Genomic DNA, 18,633 nt, shown 5'->3' on the forward strand with positions numbered 1-18,633 from the left:
GTTAAGGTGATGAGGAGATGAAGGTGGCTTGTGGATTGGACAGTGACTGTTGTCTTTCCCTCTCAGCCAACAATGTGTGTTTCTACGGCAGCTGCTCTTATTACTGCGACATGGAGCACCCTCTGTGCGGGAGGCCAGAGCTGATGGAGGGCTCCATGGCTGCCTATTTGCCTGACGTCACACTGGCCAAGCGCCTGTCCTGGAGGAATCCTTGGAAACGGTCGTACCACAAGACCAAGAAAGCCAAGTGAGTGCATCCACCCACTACAACACAGGAGCCCACAGCTGTCCACAGTAAAGCACCACCCTGAAGTATATCGCTACAGTACATCCCAATTCAAGATGCCACTGGCCCCAGCCCAGCATCGGACCAGTCACAGGAGCTGCCTGACCTGCAGGGCTCCCCGACCAGTTTGAGTGTGTTGCTCCAGATTTCCTGCATCTGCAGAATCTCTAGTGACTCCAGGAAGCACAAGACATAAGACCATAAGGCATTGGAGCAGGATTAGGCCATTCGGCTATTTGAGGCTTCTCTGCCATTCTATCACAGCTGACTTATCATCCCTCTCAACCCCACTCTCCTGGTATCCTTTTTCACCCCGACTAATCAAGAACCAAGCAACTTTCACTTCAAATATACACAACGACAGCCTCCACAGCCATCTGTGGCAGTGAATTCTATAGATTTACTACTCCCTGGCTGAAGAAATTCCCCCTCATCTCTGTTCTAAATAGATATCCCTCTATTCTGAGGTTGTGCCCTCTAATTCCCCCACTATCAGAAACATCCTCTCCATATCCACTCTATTGCTGCCTTTCAATATTCGATAGGTTTGAATGAGAACCCCCCACCGTTCTTCTAAACTCCAGTGAATGCAGGCCCAGGGCCACCAAACGCCCTTCATACATTAACCGTTTCCTCCCTGGGATCATTCTTGTGAACCTCCTCTGGACCCTCTCCAATGTCAGCGCATCTTTTCTTAACTATGGGGCCCAAAACTGCTCACAATACTCCAGGTGCAGTGTGACCAGTGCTTTATAAAGCCTCAGCATTACATCCCTGCTTTTATATTCTAGTCCTCTCGAAATGAATGCTAGCACTGCATTTGCCTTCCTCACCATCGGCTCAACCTGCAAATTAACCTTTAGAGAATGATGCATAAGGATTGCCACGTCCCTTTGTGCCTGTTTTTTCCATTTCAAAAATAGTCAACCCTTTCATTTCTTCTACCAATGCGCATGACCATACACTTCCCGACACTGTATTCCATCTGCCACTTCTTTTCCTATTCTCCTAATCTATTTAAGTCTTTCTGCAGACTCTCTGCTTCCTCAACACTACCTGCCCTTCCACCTATCTTCATATTGTTCACAGACTTCGCCATAAAGCCATCAACTCTGTCATCCAAGTCATTGGCATGCGAGGGGTGATTGATAAGTTCGTGGGCTGAAGTAGAGAAGGAGTCAATTTTAGAAAACCTAGGCACATTTATTTTTCCTACATTTACACACTTAGTCCAGCGGTCATGGAGCATACGGATCCCTTCTTTGTAGAAGTCGGTGTCTTGGACCTCCAGAAGTGGTCCGCAGCAGGGGTGATTGATAAGTTTGTGGCCTAAGGTAGAAGGAGATGAGGAGAAACTTCAAACTCGAAGAGTTGAACTCCACATGCATGTAACGAGAGCTGTATCACTCATCTCCCTCTACCTTAGGCCACGAACTTATCAATCACCCCTGCTGTGGAGCACTTCTACAAAGAAGGGATCCGTATGCTCCATGACCGCTGGACTAAGTGTTTACATGTAGGAGGGGACTATGCTGAAAAATAAATGTGCTAGGTTTTCTAAAATTGACTCCTTCTACACTAGGCCACGAACTTATCAATCACCTCTTGTATAACGTGAAAAGTAGCGATCCCAATACCGACTCCTGTGGAACACCGCTAGTCACTGGGTGGTAGGGGTGGCGGTCATGATGTGGCAAGACGGAAGATGGGGGGGCGTGAAGTGGGACTGGAGGGGTGCTGAAAGCACTAAATGAACAAGGATGTTGGTGAGGCCTAATTTGGAGTACTGTGTGCAGTTTTGGTCACCTATCTATAGGAAAAATGTAAATAAGGTTGAAAGAGTACAGAGAAAATTTACAAGGACTGGAGCACCAGAGTTATAAGGAAAGATTGAATAGGTTAGGAGTTTATTCCTTGGAATGTAGAAAATAGAGGGAAGATTTGATAGAGGTATAGAAAATTATGAGGGGTATAGATAGGGTAAATGCTAGCGGTCATTTTCCACTGGGGTTGGGTGGGACTACAACCAGAGGTTATAGGTTAAGGGTGAAAGGTGAAAAGTTTAGGGGGAACATGAAGAGAAACTTCTTCATTCAGAGTATTGAGAGTGCAGAATGAGCTGCCAGCGCTAGTGGTGGATGTGACTGCAATTTAAATGTTTAAGAGAAATTTGGGTAGGTACACGGATGGTAGAGGTATGGAGCACTATGGACTGGGTGCAGATCGATGGGAGTAGGCAGCTTAAATGGTTCGGCATGGACTAGATGGGTTGAATGGCCTGTTTCTGTGCTGTCTTTTTCTCTGACTCCAAGGAACAGGTGGGTGCCGGTTTGATGAGAAACAGAGGGGAGGAGATAACCAGCTGGAAGAGGCAGTGGAGGGTGTTGGACAGCAGGAGGTGGAAATCTGCTGTGAGGTTTTCAACTGCGGTTGGTGCTATTTGGCCTTCAGCTGTGTGAGTGTATAAACACCAAGGCAGAGACACCACAGTGTGGCTTCTCACACTGGTTCTTGCAGTGCAGCAGGGTCAGAATGTGGGCTGTGGTGAACGAGGAGACTTTGTGGACGAGCTCTTGTGGCTTTGGTGGGACAATGGGTCAACAACGCCAGTCAGTAGATGACTGTGTATTTTTACTATTTGTTATTCAAATAAACTGTAAAGAAATTGGATAACTTCTATGACCCCTTTTAAATGTAACTTACAGTCAGTGTGGCGTATAGTTTCATACAGGTGGGAACTTTAACATGCTTAAAGGGAATTACAGAGGCTTAAGAGTGGGGCAGGTCAAAGTTGATTGGAAGGGGACACTAGCAGGGATGATGGCAGAACAGCAATGACTGGAGTTTCTGGGAGCAATTCAGAAGGTGCAGGATAGATACATCCCAAAGAATTAGGGAGGATGATGTAACCATGACTGACAAAAGGAAGTCGAAGACAGCATAAAAGCTGAAGAGAGGGCATATAATATATCAAATATTAGTGGGAAAATAGAGGATTGAGAAGAGTTTTAAAAACTAAAAAACCATAAGGCAAAGCATGACATATGAAGGTAAACTATCTAGTAATATGAAAGAGGATACAAGAAGATTTTTCCAGATATATAAAGAAAAAAAGAGGCGACAGTGGGTATCAGACCACTGGAAACTTTAGTAAGTGTTTTGTATCAGTTTTCACTGTGGAGGGGGACTAGCAGGATGCCAGAAATCTGAGATTTTCTGCCATTCCCTGTCCTTTCAGTGGAACCAGCACCCCTCCAGTCCCCGTTCCGTCCCTCCAGTACCCATTCCTCCCCTCCGGAACCCTCTCCTCCCCTCCAGTCACTGGTCCTCCCCTCTGGAACCTGCCCCTCCCTCCCCTGCCTCGTCACACCATGCCACCATCAGCCCAACCTGCTGACCTTCCCAGGTCTCCTTCTCTTGCTGTTGCAGGTGGGAAGTGAACCCTAGATATTGTGATAAGGTTAAAAAAACCGTGCCCTACAACGCTGGCACCCGGCTGATCGATCTTATTGACATGATCATCCTGGACTTCCTGATGGGTAAGTACACACCAGTGTGTGCCCTGGCAGATGTGTCCATTGCAAGGGGTGTGATTGCAGAGCGCTTGGCAGGATAGACCTGAGGTCACACAGTTATAGATCACTAAGGCATAGAAGTAGGCCTTTCAGCCCATCTAGTCCATGCTAGCCCACTCTTCTGCCTAGTCCTATCTACCTGCACCCAGACCACTGTCCCCCACATCCTTTTCTTCCACAGACCTATTCTCTTAACTGTTAAAATTGATCTTGCATCTACCACTTCCACTGGCAGACCATTCCATGCTTCCAACACCTAGAGTGAAGAACTTTCCCCACAGATTTCCCTTAAGTATTTCACCTTTCACCCTTAACCCATGACCTTGAGTTCAAGTCTCACCCAGCCTGAGGGAATAAGGCTTGCATGCATTCACCCCCGCCATACCTTGCATAATTTTGCATACCTCAATAAAATCTCCCCTCACTTCTCCTGCTTCCCAGGGAATGAAGTCTTAAGCTATTCAACCTTTCTATATTAGATTAGATTAGATTAGATTAGATTCAACTTTATTGTCATTGTGCCGAGTACAGATACAAAGCCAATGAAATGCAGTTAGCATCTGACCAGAAATGCAAAGAATAGTGTTATTTACAAAATAACTGCGAATAAAAAAAGTGCTACAGCACACAAATATAGAAGTACTGAGACAGTACAATACAGATGCAATACTGCTTAGCGCTGTGATGTGAGGTTCAGCAGGGTCACAGCCTCAGGGAAGAAGCTCTTCCTGTGCCTGCTGGTGCAGGAGTGGAGGCTCCTGTAGCACCTACCGGATGGGAGGAGAGTAGAAAGTCCATGGTTAGGGTGAGATGCATCCCTGATAATGCTTTTCACCCTGCCCAGGCAGCATTTATGGTAGATGTTCTCAATGGTGGGCAATTGGGTGCCGATAATCCGCTGGGCTGTTTTCACCACCCGCTGGAGTGCTTTGCGGTCCAGTATGGGACAATTGCCATACCACACTGAGAAGCAGTTGGTGAGTATGCTCTCAATGGTACAGCAGTAAAAGTCCGTCAGTATCCTGGGACAGAGGTGAGCTTTCTTCATGCTCCGCAGGAAATAAAGGCACCGTTGTGCCTTTTTGATCAGGATGGAGGAGTTCAGGGACCAGGTGAGATCTTCAGAAATGTGGACACCAAGGAATTTGAAGCTTGATATACACTCCACTACAGCTCCATTGATGTAGATGGGGTTGTGAGTGTGGTTCCTAGCATGCCAGAAGTCCAGAATGATCTTCTTGGTCTTCTGGGTGTTAAGGGCCAGGTTGTTGTCGGCACACCATGTGGCCAGGTGCTGGACTTCGTCCCTGTAGGCCGTCTTGTCATCTCCTCTGATCAGGCTAACCACCGTGGTGTCATCTGCGAACTTGATTATGGAGTTAGAACCATGTACAGGAACTCAGTCATAGGTGAAAAGGGAGTACGGAAGAGGGCCCAGCACACAGCCTTGAGGCACACCGGTGTTCAGGGTGAGAGTGGAGGAGGAGAGGTTGTCTAACTTAACTGATTGGGGTCTGTTAGTCAGAAAGTCCAAAGTTCAATTGCAGAGGGATAAGCTGATATAATTCACATCCTCAAGTATTAGCAATGTCCTTGTAAACTTTCTCTGTGAAAATTGGCAGCACAGGGCAGATGCTGGGAATGGAGTGGGAATGGAGTGGGAATTAGAGATGTTTGAGGCAGGGACTTGTGTCGTCTGAGGGCCACTTGTATGAGGAGCGGAAGAGTTGGGAGATTGTGATGTAGGTAGGGAAGGAGATTGGTGCAGTTTGCTTAGGAGAGTGCGGGGTGACTGTCGGCAGTCACAGGGAAAGAGGGTGTGAGTGGATGGTTATGGGAGTCAACCACGCCTTTGTTGGGCTGTAGGATAGGCATGCATGAGAGTGGGGATCGGGGAATGAATGCCTGGGGGGTTTGCTTTGTGCCAGGGAAGTTGTATTTGTATGGGGTCTGCGGTGAGTATGTACACATAGCGGTGACATCTATGACAGGCTGAGGCCTAGGTTACCATGGAGGTAGGTTGTAGAAGTCCTCCGGTTAACGGATGCAGTTGGAGGGGGAAGGTACAGTCAAGAAGGACAAAAGTATTGCCCGATCCGGATGTTGAACTGCAGGCCAAGCCCATCAGATCAGGCTGTGGTCAATGGGAGAGAAAGCCTGAGCCAAAACAGCTTGAATTCACACCAGTCTCTGTGTTCTTTCTACAGGTAACATGGATCGGCACCACTATGAAACGTTCCAGAAGTTTGGAAATGACAGCTTCCTCCTTCACTTAGACAATGGTCGAGGGTGAGTGATAATAAACGGGCTCGAGTTTTCAGATCAGAGTCAGCCCATCGTGTCCGTGACAATCGTCTCCTACCCATCTATACTGATCCTATTTACGAGCACTTCATCTGCCACCTTGTATTTCACAGCAAGCGGTGGAGACTGATCAGCTCTCCTGAGGGACATGGAGCGGTACAGCACAATACAGGCCCTTCGGCCCACAATGTTGTGCTGACCTGTATAAACCTAGTCCACGATCAATTGATCCCTTCCCTCCTACACAGTCCATTACCCTCCATTAAATCCTTGTGCCTATCTAAGAGCCTTTTAAATATCCCTGTTGTATCAGCCCCAGCCACCACAGCAGCAGTGTGTTCCAAGCAGCCACTGCTCTCTGTCTATAAAACCTACCTCCCAAACGTTCGTCCATTCTCTTAAATTATTGTCCTCTGATATTTACTGTTGCCGCCCTAGGAAAAAGGTGCTGGTTGTCCATGCTATCTATGCCTTTTATAATCTTATACACTTCTTTCAAGTCCAATCTCAGCCTTCTTCGCTCCAAAGAGAAAAGCCCTAGCTCACTCAACCTTTCCTCATGTCCTTGAATTCAGGCAGTAGACTGTTAAATCTTCTCTTCACCCTCTCTGAAGCTTTCACGTCCTCTTCCTATAATGAGGTGACCAGAGTGAACACAATAGTCTAACCAGAGCCTTGTAGAGCTGCAACACGCAGCTCTTGAACTCAATCCCAGCAGGTTTGCTTGCCACAGCGTCTGACTGGCAACTGAAAGTCGAACTTGGCAAGCAACTAAACTTCCCTGACTTCATTGCATCATCATCCCTGAGGCCTGACACGGTCATTCTGTCCGAAACCTCGAAGCAGGTGGTCAAGGTAGAACTGACAGTTCCCTGGGAAGCCCGGGTTGAGAAGGCGGTTGAGCGTAAGAAAGCCAAGTACCAAGAGCTGGTAGAGCGGTGCCAGAGACAGGGGTGGAGGGCACGATGCAAGCCTACAGAGGTGGGATGTAAAGGTTATGCTGGCCACTCGCTGTGCTGAACCTACTCTCTCTTGGGCATTACGGGGACTGCAAAGAAACCATCCAGGTGGCTATGGGTCAAAAGGTGTGACCTGTGGATCAAACCTGCTAGGATACAAGCCGGGGCCTGATCAACCCTGGCTGGATCGCCCGGGCGAGAGTGTCTGACATTGAAAGACCCAAAAGTTGACCTCAGGGTACATCACAGTTGATGTGTCTCAGCGTGTCCTAGGATATGTCTCAGCATTGCTGATTAATGAAGCCCAAGCTACCATAGGACTACTTAACCACCATACCAACTCGCAGGGCAACTTTGAGGGAACGATGGACTTGGACCCCAAGATCCCCCTGTTTCTCCACACTGTTAAGAATCCTGCTATTAACCATACAGTATATTCTGCCTTTAGGTCAAATGCTAATTTCTCTTGAGCTCGCCAGTGCTATGTCTTGAGCCCCTCCTCTACTCCCTATACACACACGACTATATTGCCACACACAGCTCCAATCTGCTGATCACATTTGCAGATGACACAACATTGATCAGCCTTATTTCCACCAAATGATGAGACAGCCTTCAGAGAAGTCAATGCCCTGACACAGTAGCGCCAAGAAAACAATCTCTCCCTCAACGTCGAGAAAACAAAGGAGTTGATTGTGGATTACAGGAGGAATGGAGAATTTACTCTAGTCTAGTCCCTGTTGACATCAGAGGGGCAGTAGTTGAGAGAGTGAGTAGTTTCAAGTTCCTTGGCGTACATCTCACCTACTGGCTGTGTGGTGAAAAGAGCACAACGCTCTTTTACCTCAGACGGCTGAACAAGTTTGGCACGAGTCCCCAGATCCTCAGGACTTTCTACAGGGGCACCACCGAGAGCACCCTGACTGGCTGTGTCACCAGCTGGTACGGGAACTGTACCTCCCTCAATCGCAGGGCACTGCAGAGAGTGGTGCGGACAGCCCAGCGCATCTGTGGATGCGAACTGTCCTCTATTCAGGACATTTATAGCACCAGGTGCGTAAAAAGGGCCTGAAATATCATCAGGGACTCCAGCCACCCCAACCCGAAACTGCTTCAGCTGCTTCCGTCTGGCAAACGGTACCACAGCATTAAAGCCAGGGCCAGCAGGCTATGGGACAACTTCTTTCACCAGACCATCAGATTTATCAATACACATTGCTCTGATTGAATATCTGACTGTACATTGTATCTGACTACATACATGCACACAAAACAATTATGTATACAATCTTAGTGTTTGGGCAACATATTCCCACATTTCCCTTCCTTGTTGCTTCTACATAGCGATGGAAACGCAACATAAAGATTTTTACTCCCTCGTTGTGAGATGGATGTAAGATATAAAAATTCTAATTCTAATTCTGTCTTGACCCGTTGCCCTCCTTTATTTCTGGGTGGTGTTTTACTCTTATCGCAAACACCAAATATTTGCCCAGTTTCTCTGCCACTTCTTTATCCGCAAGTGTAATTTCTCAGTCTCCATTTGTAAGGAGTCTGCATTAATCTACTCCTTTGCGTATCTATAGAGGCTTTTACCATCTGCTTTTTAATCATTCCTGTTGCAATATTTCCATATTTCCTGTTCCTTATCAACTTACTGTTTGCTGAATTCTGATATGCCCCCAATCTCCAGGTCCACTGTGCTTTCTGGCAATCTTTTCTTTTTACGCATTTCTGTCTTTAACTTTTCTTGCTGGCCACATCTGCACTGCTTTTCCAGATGGGGTTTTGTGCCTTGATACATTATATCTATTACAAATATATTGTTCTTTAAATATCAGGCATTACTGCTCTACTGTCTTATGTTTAATATATTTTCTCAAGATCTGCCATCAACTTCTCGTTGTTTTGTTTAGAATTTAGACTCTGAGAATGAACTAAATCACCTTCAATCATATTATGATCACTCTTCCCCGAGGTGGTCAGAATCAGTACCCCACGGGGTAGGATTAGTCAATTAGGTGTCTAGATCCATTACTAAAGATTCATTGCTCTTTAAAAACAGGTTTTGTAATAAACAGATATGGCTCAGTCAGAAGGATATATTACACAGTTGTAAAAGTACACAACTCAGTCATCAAGATAAGATTAGGTCATAATAGGGACAGTGATTCCTCAATAGACAATGTCTTCCAAAATGACAAACACAGGATTTGATAATAAAAAGATATATTACATCCTTTCGCATGGCAAAAAGCAATTTATAAACCGTTCAAGGATTCTAAGCCTTCTTAAAGACCAATGTTATCTCAAAGATAAGGCTGGCAAATTTGTATTAACACTTGATCGTAATTCTATGGTCTATTGTTTGATCTGAACTGGTGTACTTACAGATAAAGGAGGGTTTGATTTGTAACTTGTATGTTTGAATCTGAATTTATTTAAATCTTACATCCACCCCACAATGTGAGGGAGTAAAAATCTTTGCGTTATGACTCCGTCACAATGTACAAACATGTGAATTTAAAAGTCTAACGGCTTGTAGAAAGAAGCTGTTGGTCCTGGCATTAATGCGTGTTAGTGTTTGCCAGATGGAAGCAGCTGGAACAGTTTATGGTTGGAGTGACTGGTGTCCCCAATGATCTTCCAGGCCTTCTTTCTGCACCTGCTGCTGTAAATGTCCTCGATGGAGGGAAGTTCACATCCACAGATGCGCTGGGCTGTCCGTACCACTCTCCGCAGTGCCCCGCTACCAAGTTTGGTGCAGTTTCCATACCAGGCAGCGATGCAGCCAGTTAGGATGCTCTTAATGCCGCCCCTGTAGGAGCTCTTGCAGATTTAGTGTCTAGAGCTTGCAAAGAACGGCAAATCCTACAAAAAGTAGTGGGTATGGCCCAGTCCATCATGGGTAAAGCCCTCCCCACCATTGAGCAAATCTACATGGAGCATTGTTGCAGGAAAGCAGCATCCATCGTCAGGGACCCCCACCACCCAGGTCATGCTCTCTTCTCGCTGCTGCCATCCGGAAGAAGGTACAGGAGCCTCAGGACTCGCACCACCAGGTTCGGGAACAGTTATTACCCCTCAACCATCAGGCTCTTGAACCAAAGAGGGTAACTCAACTTCACTTGCCCTTGAAAGGTTCCCACAACCAATGAACTTACTTTCAGGGACTCTTCATCTCATATCCTCGATATTTATTTCTTATTTATTTATATTGTTATTTCTTTATTTTTGTATTTGCACAGTTTGTTGTCTTTTGTGCACTGGTTGAACGCCCAAGTCGGTTTGGTCTTTCATTGATGCTATTATGGTTATTATTCAATTATGGATTTAATGAGTATGCCCGCAAGACAATGAATCTCGGGGTTGTATATGGTGACATACATGTACCTTGACAATAAATTTACTTTGAACTTTGAAGTGGCCTCAGAGGGAAGTTGAAAATGACAAGAGAGGGAACAGATCGCAGGGAGATAGGTGTTGAACACATTCAACAAGGGCACGAGGTGGAATGTTGAGAGAGTATGATAATTAACAGAAGGAATTTCCTGGAAAAGGGGCAGAATCCAGTTATCATAAAGAAGTTTAAATGCACCATATCCATGGCAGCAAAACATGCAGCTGCCTCAGATACCTCTGTAGCCACCTCTTGGACACAGAGTCATAGAGACATAGAAAACTACAGCACAGAAACAGGCCACTTGGCCCCTCTAGTCCATGCTGAGCCATTTAAACTGCCTGCTCCCATTGATCTGCGCCCGGGCCATTGCCCTCCCTACCCCTATCACTCATATAACCTATCCAAACTTCTCTTAAATGTTGAAGTCGAGCTCGCATGCACCACTTGAGTTGGCAGCTTGTTCCACACTCTCATGACCCTCTTAGTGAAAAAGTTTCTCCTCACGTCCTCTTCTTAAACTTTTCTCTTTTCATCCTTAACCCATGACTTCTAGTTGTAGTCTGAACCAACCTCAGTGGAAAAAGCCTGCTTCCACTCACTCTATCTGTACCACACATAATTTTGTATACCTCTATCAAATCTCCTATCAATCTTCTATGTTCCGAGAAATAAAGTCCAAACCTATTCAATCTTTCCATATAACTCAGGTCGTCCAGTCCCGCCAATATCCTTGTAAATTTTCTCTATACTCTTTCAACTTTATTTACAACTTTCCTTTAGGTAGGTGACCAAAATTTCACACAACACTCCAAATTCAACATAACATCCCATCTCCTGTACTCAATACCTGGATCTGTGAATGCCAATGTGCCAAAAGCTTTCTTTATGATTCTGTGTACCTGTGACGTCTGCTTCAATGAACAATGGACCTGTATTCCCAGATCCCTTTGTTCTACCACACTCCTCAGTGCCCTACCATTCCCTGTGTAAGACCTACCCTGGTTGGTCCTACTGAAGCGTAACGCCTCATACCCATCAGCATTAAACTGCATCTGCCATTTTTCAGCCCATTTTTCTTCGTTCTTCACATACCCATCCGGGTGTTCGGTGCTTACAATTTCTGCCCTCACACCTCATCACTCCTTCAGTCAGTAAGTTAAAGACCCCCACTAGTCTTTAGCTAGACAAAGTTTTCCTCATCTCTCCTCCACTGCTCCTGCCAATCAAATCAAGCCTACGTTCTCTGTCGATCAATCGCTTTGTCCTTGCACACAGCTCCTCCTACTCCACTCCTGCAAAATATATGACCTCTGTGGGCTCCGTCCTGTGCTCACCCAGACAAGTGAAGATCTTCCATCACACTCCTGACTTGAGCCTGTAGATGATGGACAGGTTTTGGGGAGTTAGGAGGAAAGTTACTCACCACAGGATTCCCAGTCTCTGAGCTGCTCCTGTAACCACGTTGTTGACATGGCTGCTCCATCGATGGTAACTCCCCAAGATACATAGCGCAGTGGTCAGCACAACGCTTTACAGTACAGGCCACAGGGGCTCAATTCCTGCCACCACCTGAAAGGAGTTTGTAGGTTCTCCCCGTGACCACGTGGGTTTCCTCCGGGTGCTCTGGTTTCCTCCCACAGTCCAAAGACGTACCGGCTTTGGTCAACATTATAAGCTGTCCCGTTATTAGGCCTGGATTAGATTGGGGGTTGCCGGGCTTGAAGGGCCAGAAGTATCCAACTCACGCTGTATCCCAATGAATACCTAATAAATAAATAGATAGATATGCAGACAGACAGATAGATAGATAGAAAGACAGATAAATAGACAGATAGATAGATAGACAGACAGATGGATAGATAGAGACACATAGACAGACAGACAGATAGGCAGACAGATAGATAGAAAGACAGATAGATAGATAGACAGACTGATAGGCAGACAGATAGATAGATAGAAAGACAGATAGATAGATAGACAGACAGATGGTTAGGTAGATAGATAGATAGATAGGCAGACAGATAAACAGACAGATAGATAGATAGAGATATAGATAGAAAGGCAGATAGTTAGACAGACAAATAGATAGATAGAAAGACCGACAGATAGATAGGTAGACACAGATAGACAATGATAGTTTGGGATTCAATGATGTAATGCCAGGGGATGTTAGCTGAAATTTCTTTCATTGGATATCATTCTTGCTTGATATGTGTGACATTAATGTTTCTTGCCACCTATGGGCCTGGATATTGTCTGGCCGTTGCATTTTGTTTTGGGCTGCGTCAGTAGCTGAGGAGTCATGGACGGTGCTGGATGTGGAGCTGGGGATATGCCAGTGTTGTAGCCATACTGGAACGGCTTGTCAAAGGACACGACAGACCTGGAGTGTGATCACAAGATACTCTGCAGATGCTGGGGTCAAAGCAACACTTACAACACGCTGGAGGAACTCAGCAGGTCGGGCAGCATCCGTGGAAAAGATCAGTTGACGTTTCGGGCCGGAACGAAGGGTTCAGTAATGTAATTGCCAGAATGTTGTCATCTGCAATACCCAGTGCCTTTAGCCACAGAGACTTCACTTGCCTCATCATTGAAATGGTCCTGCAACTCTCAAGGATTCCTTGTCTCATTATCTCACGTTCTCATTATTTATTGCTATTTATTCATATTTGTATTTGCAGTTTATCTTCTGTGCTCCAGTTGATATTTCATCAAACCTGTTATAGCTACTAAACTCTAGATTTGCTGAATGTGGACACAAGAAAATAAACCTCAGGGACACATTTACTTTGAACTTTGAACTTTGATTCACGGCTGATGCGTATTTGGCTTTAGGAGATGAAAGTTCAGGAACAGCTGCTTCCCTTCAACCATTTGGTTCTTGAACCAGCCCGCACGTCCCTAATCACTGGAGTTCAGCAACACCAAGGCCGTTTGATTACTTGATTTTTTAAAATCCTAATTCATTTTGTTTAAAAAAGTGTGTAATTTATGTTTACCTTTTTCTTGTGAATGCTGTTTATCTGCGATGCTGCTGCAAGTTAAGTTTGTTGTTGCACCTGTGAATATGCAGAATGCGCATGGCAGGGTGGAGGTACGTCTCTACCAAAGGAGGTGTGAGGCACTCCTTCCCTCTGCTAGCCTGCAGGTCACCCTAGGCAAGGTGTAGCACCCGGCTAGCCCCTGATCAGGGTCACATGAAGTCATGGAAGCAGGTGGTGGATGGTCATATGAGCACCTGTTTCACATCACAAGTCCTGGTTATGTGGTCACTGACGCCAGGCAGACAATCTCTGAAGGGTATTGATAATGGCTGGGGTCATCAGTCTTGTAAAGACACGGCCCAGAAGAAGACAATGGCAAAACACTTCTGTAGAAATAATTGCCAAGAACAATCATGGCATGGGACCATGTTCACCCAGGTCATATGACACAGCACATAATGATGATGTCATATGGCAATGGCATGGCACATAATGATGATGTCATACAACACGGCACATAATGATGATGATGATATATAATATGTATTTGTGCACGACAATAAACTCCGTTTTGAGCCTGGATGGAAGCCAATGCATTTGTTTACTTGTTTTCTTTCCAAGGTTCGGAAGGCACTCTCACGATGAGCTCTCAATCCTGGCCCCGCTTCAGCAATGCTGCCGGTAAGTCTCACTCTAAGGCACAGCCCCTGTGACTGAACCCGGTTTATTCCCACTGTGACGACCCCCATGACCTGTGACCCTCGCCCTGCAGTATTTGCCCCTTAAACCTTGCCTTCCTACTCACCCCAGCTCCCTCTCCCACCCGTTGACCTTTGCCTCTGACCTCTGTCTTGAAACTCAGGCTGCACAGCCACAGCTGGATCAGAAATGGTTTTACACTGTGCTGAGTTGCTGTCCGATGGCTTTTTAAAAAATTGTCATTGTGTGCAGGATACGGAGAAGCACGTTCCTTCGCCTCCAGCTTCTGGCCACAGAGCCCTACAGGCTGAGCGACGTCATGCGGGAGTCACTGCGGAGTGACCGGCTGTCCCCCATCCTCACCGAGCCTCACCTCTCCGCCCTCAACCGCAGGCTGCTCACCGTCCTGGAAACCGCCCGAAGCTGCATCAGGCAACAGGGTGAGCTCAGCGTGGTGGTGAACGACATGGGAGTCTGGTCAGCGTCCCAGCGGTGAGGGAGGGTGCGTGGGGGGGGGGGGAGTGAAAGGTGAGAGACGATGGCGGGTTGAAAGCAGGGGCCCACAGTGCCGTGTATGCTGGAACTTTGTCGATAATCTGAGGCTGGGCTCCGGTCTTAACGGTTTAATAAAGCATTTTTTTCCCGTTACCCCTTCTGCTGTTAGATTTGCGCAAAAATGTAACCTCAGTTCCTATACATAACCATACACTACCAGTAATTAATTACCCTATAATTAATTAACTAATCTACTGCACTCCATCACATCCCACCATTGTGAGACCATCAATTTCTCAAATTTTCTGTAATGCCCTCCCCTTCTCCTTCCCCATTCCCCATTCCCATTCCCTCTCTCACCTCATCTCCTTACCTGCCCATCACCTCCCTCTGGTGCTCCTCCCCTTCCCTTTTCTTCCATGACCTTCTACACTCTCCTATCAAATTCCCTCTTCTCCAGACCTTTATCTCTTTCACCTATTGACTTCCCAGCTCTTTACTTCACCCCCTCCCCTCTCCTGGTTCCACCTATCACCTACCACTTGGTACTTCTTCCTCTCCTCCCTCCACCTTCTTCCAATCTCTTATTCCAGTCCCGCTGAAGGGTCTCGGCCCGAAACGCCGACTGTACTCTTTTCCATAGATGCTGCCTGGCCTGCTGAGTTCCTCCAGCATTGTGTGTGTATTTTTGTGAGAATCTGTCAATTTTGTTTCCATTCACCTCCATAAATATTACTGTTGTAAGGTAGTATTATCAGAATCACAATACAGAGTGGCCTTTGAATAGTAGTGGCTCTACTGTCAGAATTGCAATGAAGTATTGGTTGCATGGTCAAAATCGCAATACTGAGACAGCATTTCATAAATCACAATACCGAGATATTTCATAAATTGCGATACTGAGACAGCATTTCATAAATCGCGATACTGAGACAGCATTTCATAAATCGCAATGCCGAGACATTTCATAAATCGCAATACCAAGACATTTCATAAATCGCAATGCCGAGACATTTCATAAATCGCAATACCAAGACATTTCATAAATCGCAATGCCGAGACATTTCATAAATTGCAATACTGAGACAACATTTCATAAATCGCAATACCAAGACATTTCATAAATTGCAATACCGAGACAACATTTCATAAATCGCAATACCAAGACATTTCATAAATCGCAATACCGAGACATTTCATAAATTGCAATACCGAGACAACATTTCATAAATCGCAATACCAAGACATTTCATAAATCGCAATACCGAGACATTTCATAAATTGCAATACTGAGACAACATTTCATAAATCGCAATACCAAGACATTTCATAAATTGCAATACCGAGACAACATTTCATAAATCGCGATACCAAGACATTTCATAAATCGCAATACCGAGACATTTCATAAATTGCAATACTGAGACAACATTTCATAAATCGCAATACCAAGACATTTCATAAATCGCAATACCGAGACATTTCATAAATCGCAATACCGAGATATTTCATAAATCGCAATACCGAGACATTTCATAAATCGCAATACCGAGACATTTCATAAATCGCAATACCGAGACATTTCATAAATCGCAATGCCGAGACATTTCATAAATTGCAATACTGAGACAACATTTCATAAATCGCAATACCAAGACATTTCATAAATCGCAATGCCGAGACATTTCATAAATCGCAATACCGAGATATTTCATAAATCGCAATACCAAGACAGTTCATAAATCGCGATACTGAGACAACATTTCATGTGTGAAATGGAAGAGAATGGAAGGTTGGTAGCTCGGTTTGGCTATTGTTTACCGAGCCTGGAGGTTGGGTTGCAAACATCTCGTCACCAGTCGAAGTGACATCATCAGCGTGCAATTGAGTGTTGTTTCTGCCGAGTGCTCATTTATATTGGCCTGACTCATTGTTCTGATTGGTTGGCTGTCACCAATGTTCCCTCTAAGGCGTACGCATATGCGCGCACCCGTCTTCTGCTACTAGCGCACAGATGAATTTAAACCGCGCACAAAAGGTTGTCACCCTCCACCTCGTTGGCATGTCAAGTATATTTCACGATCGTACACAATCACATTTCCTTTTTGGTTTCTGATATGGACAGTGTTGACAACGAGGAGTTTGCGATGATTTGTCTGCAGATTTTAGAACAGGCTTATTTATACTGTTTTTATTGAAGTAGTTATTCAGGGCGCGCATGTTGTTGTCACTGGGCAGAAAACTGCACAGCGCAAGACTTTTGCACACACTGGTCATTACAAATTAGAGGGAACATTGGCTGTCACGTCGGCTGCTAGTCTCCGCTGGGCCCCGGTGCAAATAACAATACACAGAGGGAATATTGCACCTTCGGAATTTCGTTACGGAAGAGGCAATACACAGTTGGAATTGCAACAATGACCAATGAGACACATCAACAGAGCTGTAGTTCTGATGGAGTATTGCCTTGTCAGAATTGTAGTGCTGGGAACACTGCATCCATGAGTATTAACCTTGAGGAGGGGTCAGACAAATTTGCTCGGGACTGTCGGCAGCGGAGGGGCCATCTGATGGAAGTAAATAACACGATCAGAGGTATCGGTAAACTATATCGTCAGAGCCTTTTCCCAGAGTGGAAATGTCAAGTCATAGAGGACAGAGACGGGGGGAAGTTTAAAGGAGATTTATGATGAAAATATATTTTTTAAACAGAGCCATAAGTACATAGAACTAGTGGATGTGGTGGAAGTAGTTACAATGGCAATGCTTAAGAAGTATCTAGACAGACTCATGAACAGATAGGAATAAAACAGAACTTTAATGTCATTGCTCAAGTCAACGAGATTGTAGTGCTACTCCAGTCTGTACAAAACAGACATTTACAGAGCATGCCATATGGCTTAATTAAAAAAGAATTTCCATATTTGTATGCAACATGTGATTTTGATGGTCCGTAACACTCAAAGGCCGTTGGCAAGCCGGGGTGTAGCATTATTCAGCTGCACAGCAACCCTCAGGAGGAAGCTGTTTTTACCTTCTTGGATAAGATGTTTCTGTATCTCCTGCCAGATGGCAGGGGATTGACCAGGCAGTGTCCGGGATGGGACGAGTCTTCAATGGTGTTACGAACGTGCCGTAGGCGTCTGTCACAGTGGCGGGGGCTTTAGGAGCAAGGGTGGGGCAAGGGAGAACAGACACATGGAACCATGGACACATACACAGAACACAGAGTCGAGACCCCCCCTTGGGCACAGGACATAGGGCCGGGATTCACACACAGAACAGAGAGCCGGGACCCCTCCTTGGGTACAGGACATAGGGCTGGGACTCATGACCCTCCGCGGGGCAACGGCAAAACGGCCTGACTTACCCCACGGAGGCGAGGACAAGACACGACAAGACATGACCCCCACGGGGCAATGGCAAGACAGTCTGACATACTCCACAGAGGCAAGGACAAGACAAGACAAGACATGACCCCCGCGGGGCAACGGCAAGACAGCCTGACTTACCCCACGGAGGCGAGGACAGGACAGGACAAGACCAACACGAATGAAAGCCAGACAGTACCTATCTAGCTCCGGTGATGGAACTAGACTGAAGTGCAGGCGGGGGCTGCAGATGAGGGCTAGAGGCGAGAGGGGCAGAGGAGGGATTCAGATAAGGGGGTAGGACAGGAATCACAGACCGCCAGGGCCAGGACTAGACTCAGAACTGGGAAGCCGCCAGGGTCAGGACTTGACATGGTACTTGGATGCCGCCGGAGCGAGGACATGGTGCTTGGGACCTCTGGGTAGTGCCGAGCTCTCGACTCGGCCCGGGAACAGTAGACAGCGGCTCTTGATTCTCTCCGGCGGGTTAACTGACGGACCCACCTTGATGAGGAAACTTTACAGGCTCGCTTCAGCGAAGTAACTGGACAGGG

The 18,633-nt window shown here is 46.0% G+C and overlaps 1 protein-coding gene across 1 annotated transcript in view; it reads left to right on the forward strand.

Moving 5' to 3' along the window:
- LOC140205410 (extracellular serine/threonine protein kinase FAM20C-like) overlaps nt 1-14,726 on the forward strand; it is a 46,406-nt gene extending 31,680 nt beyond the window's left edge. The window contains exons 6-10 of the mRNA XM_072273007.1: nt 67-247; nt 3,716-3,825; nt 6,069-6,150; nt 14,136-14,195; nt 14,466-14,726. Of these exons, the coding sequence (XP_072129108.1) occupies nt 67-247; nt 3,716-3,825; nt 6,069-6,150; nt 14,136-14,195; nt 14,466-14,709 (677 nt within the window). The 3' untranslated portion in view covers nt 14,710-14,726. The remainder of the gene's footprint in view (nt 1-66; nt 248-3,715; nt 3,826-6,068; nt 6,151-14,135; nt 14,196-14,465) is intronic.
- The last annotated feature ends 3,907 nt before the right edge of the window (nt 14,727-18,633 follow it).

The sequence above is a fragment of the Mobula birostris genome, chromosome 11 (assembly GCF_030028105.1).
Source record: "Mobula birostris isolate sMobBir1 chromosome 11, sMobBir1.hap1, whole genome shotgun sequence".
In the NCBI taxonomy this organism is placed as follows: Eukaryota; Metazoa; Chordata; class Chondrichthyes; order Myliobatiformes; family Myliobatidae; genus Mobula; species Mobula birostris.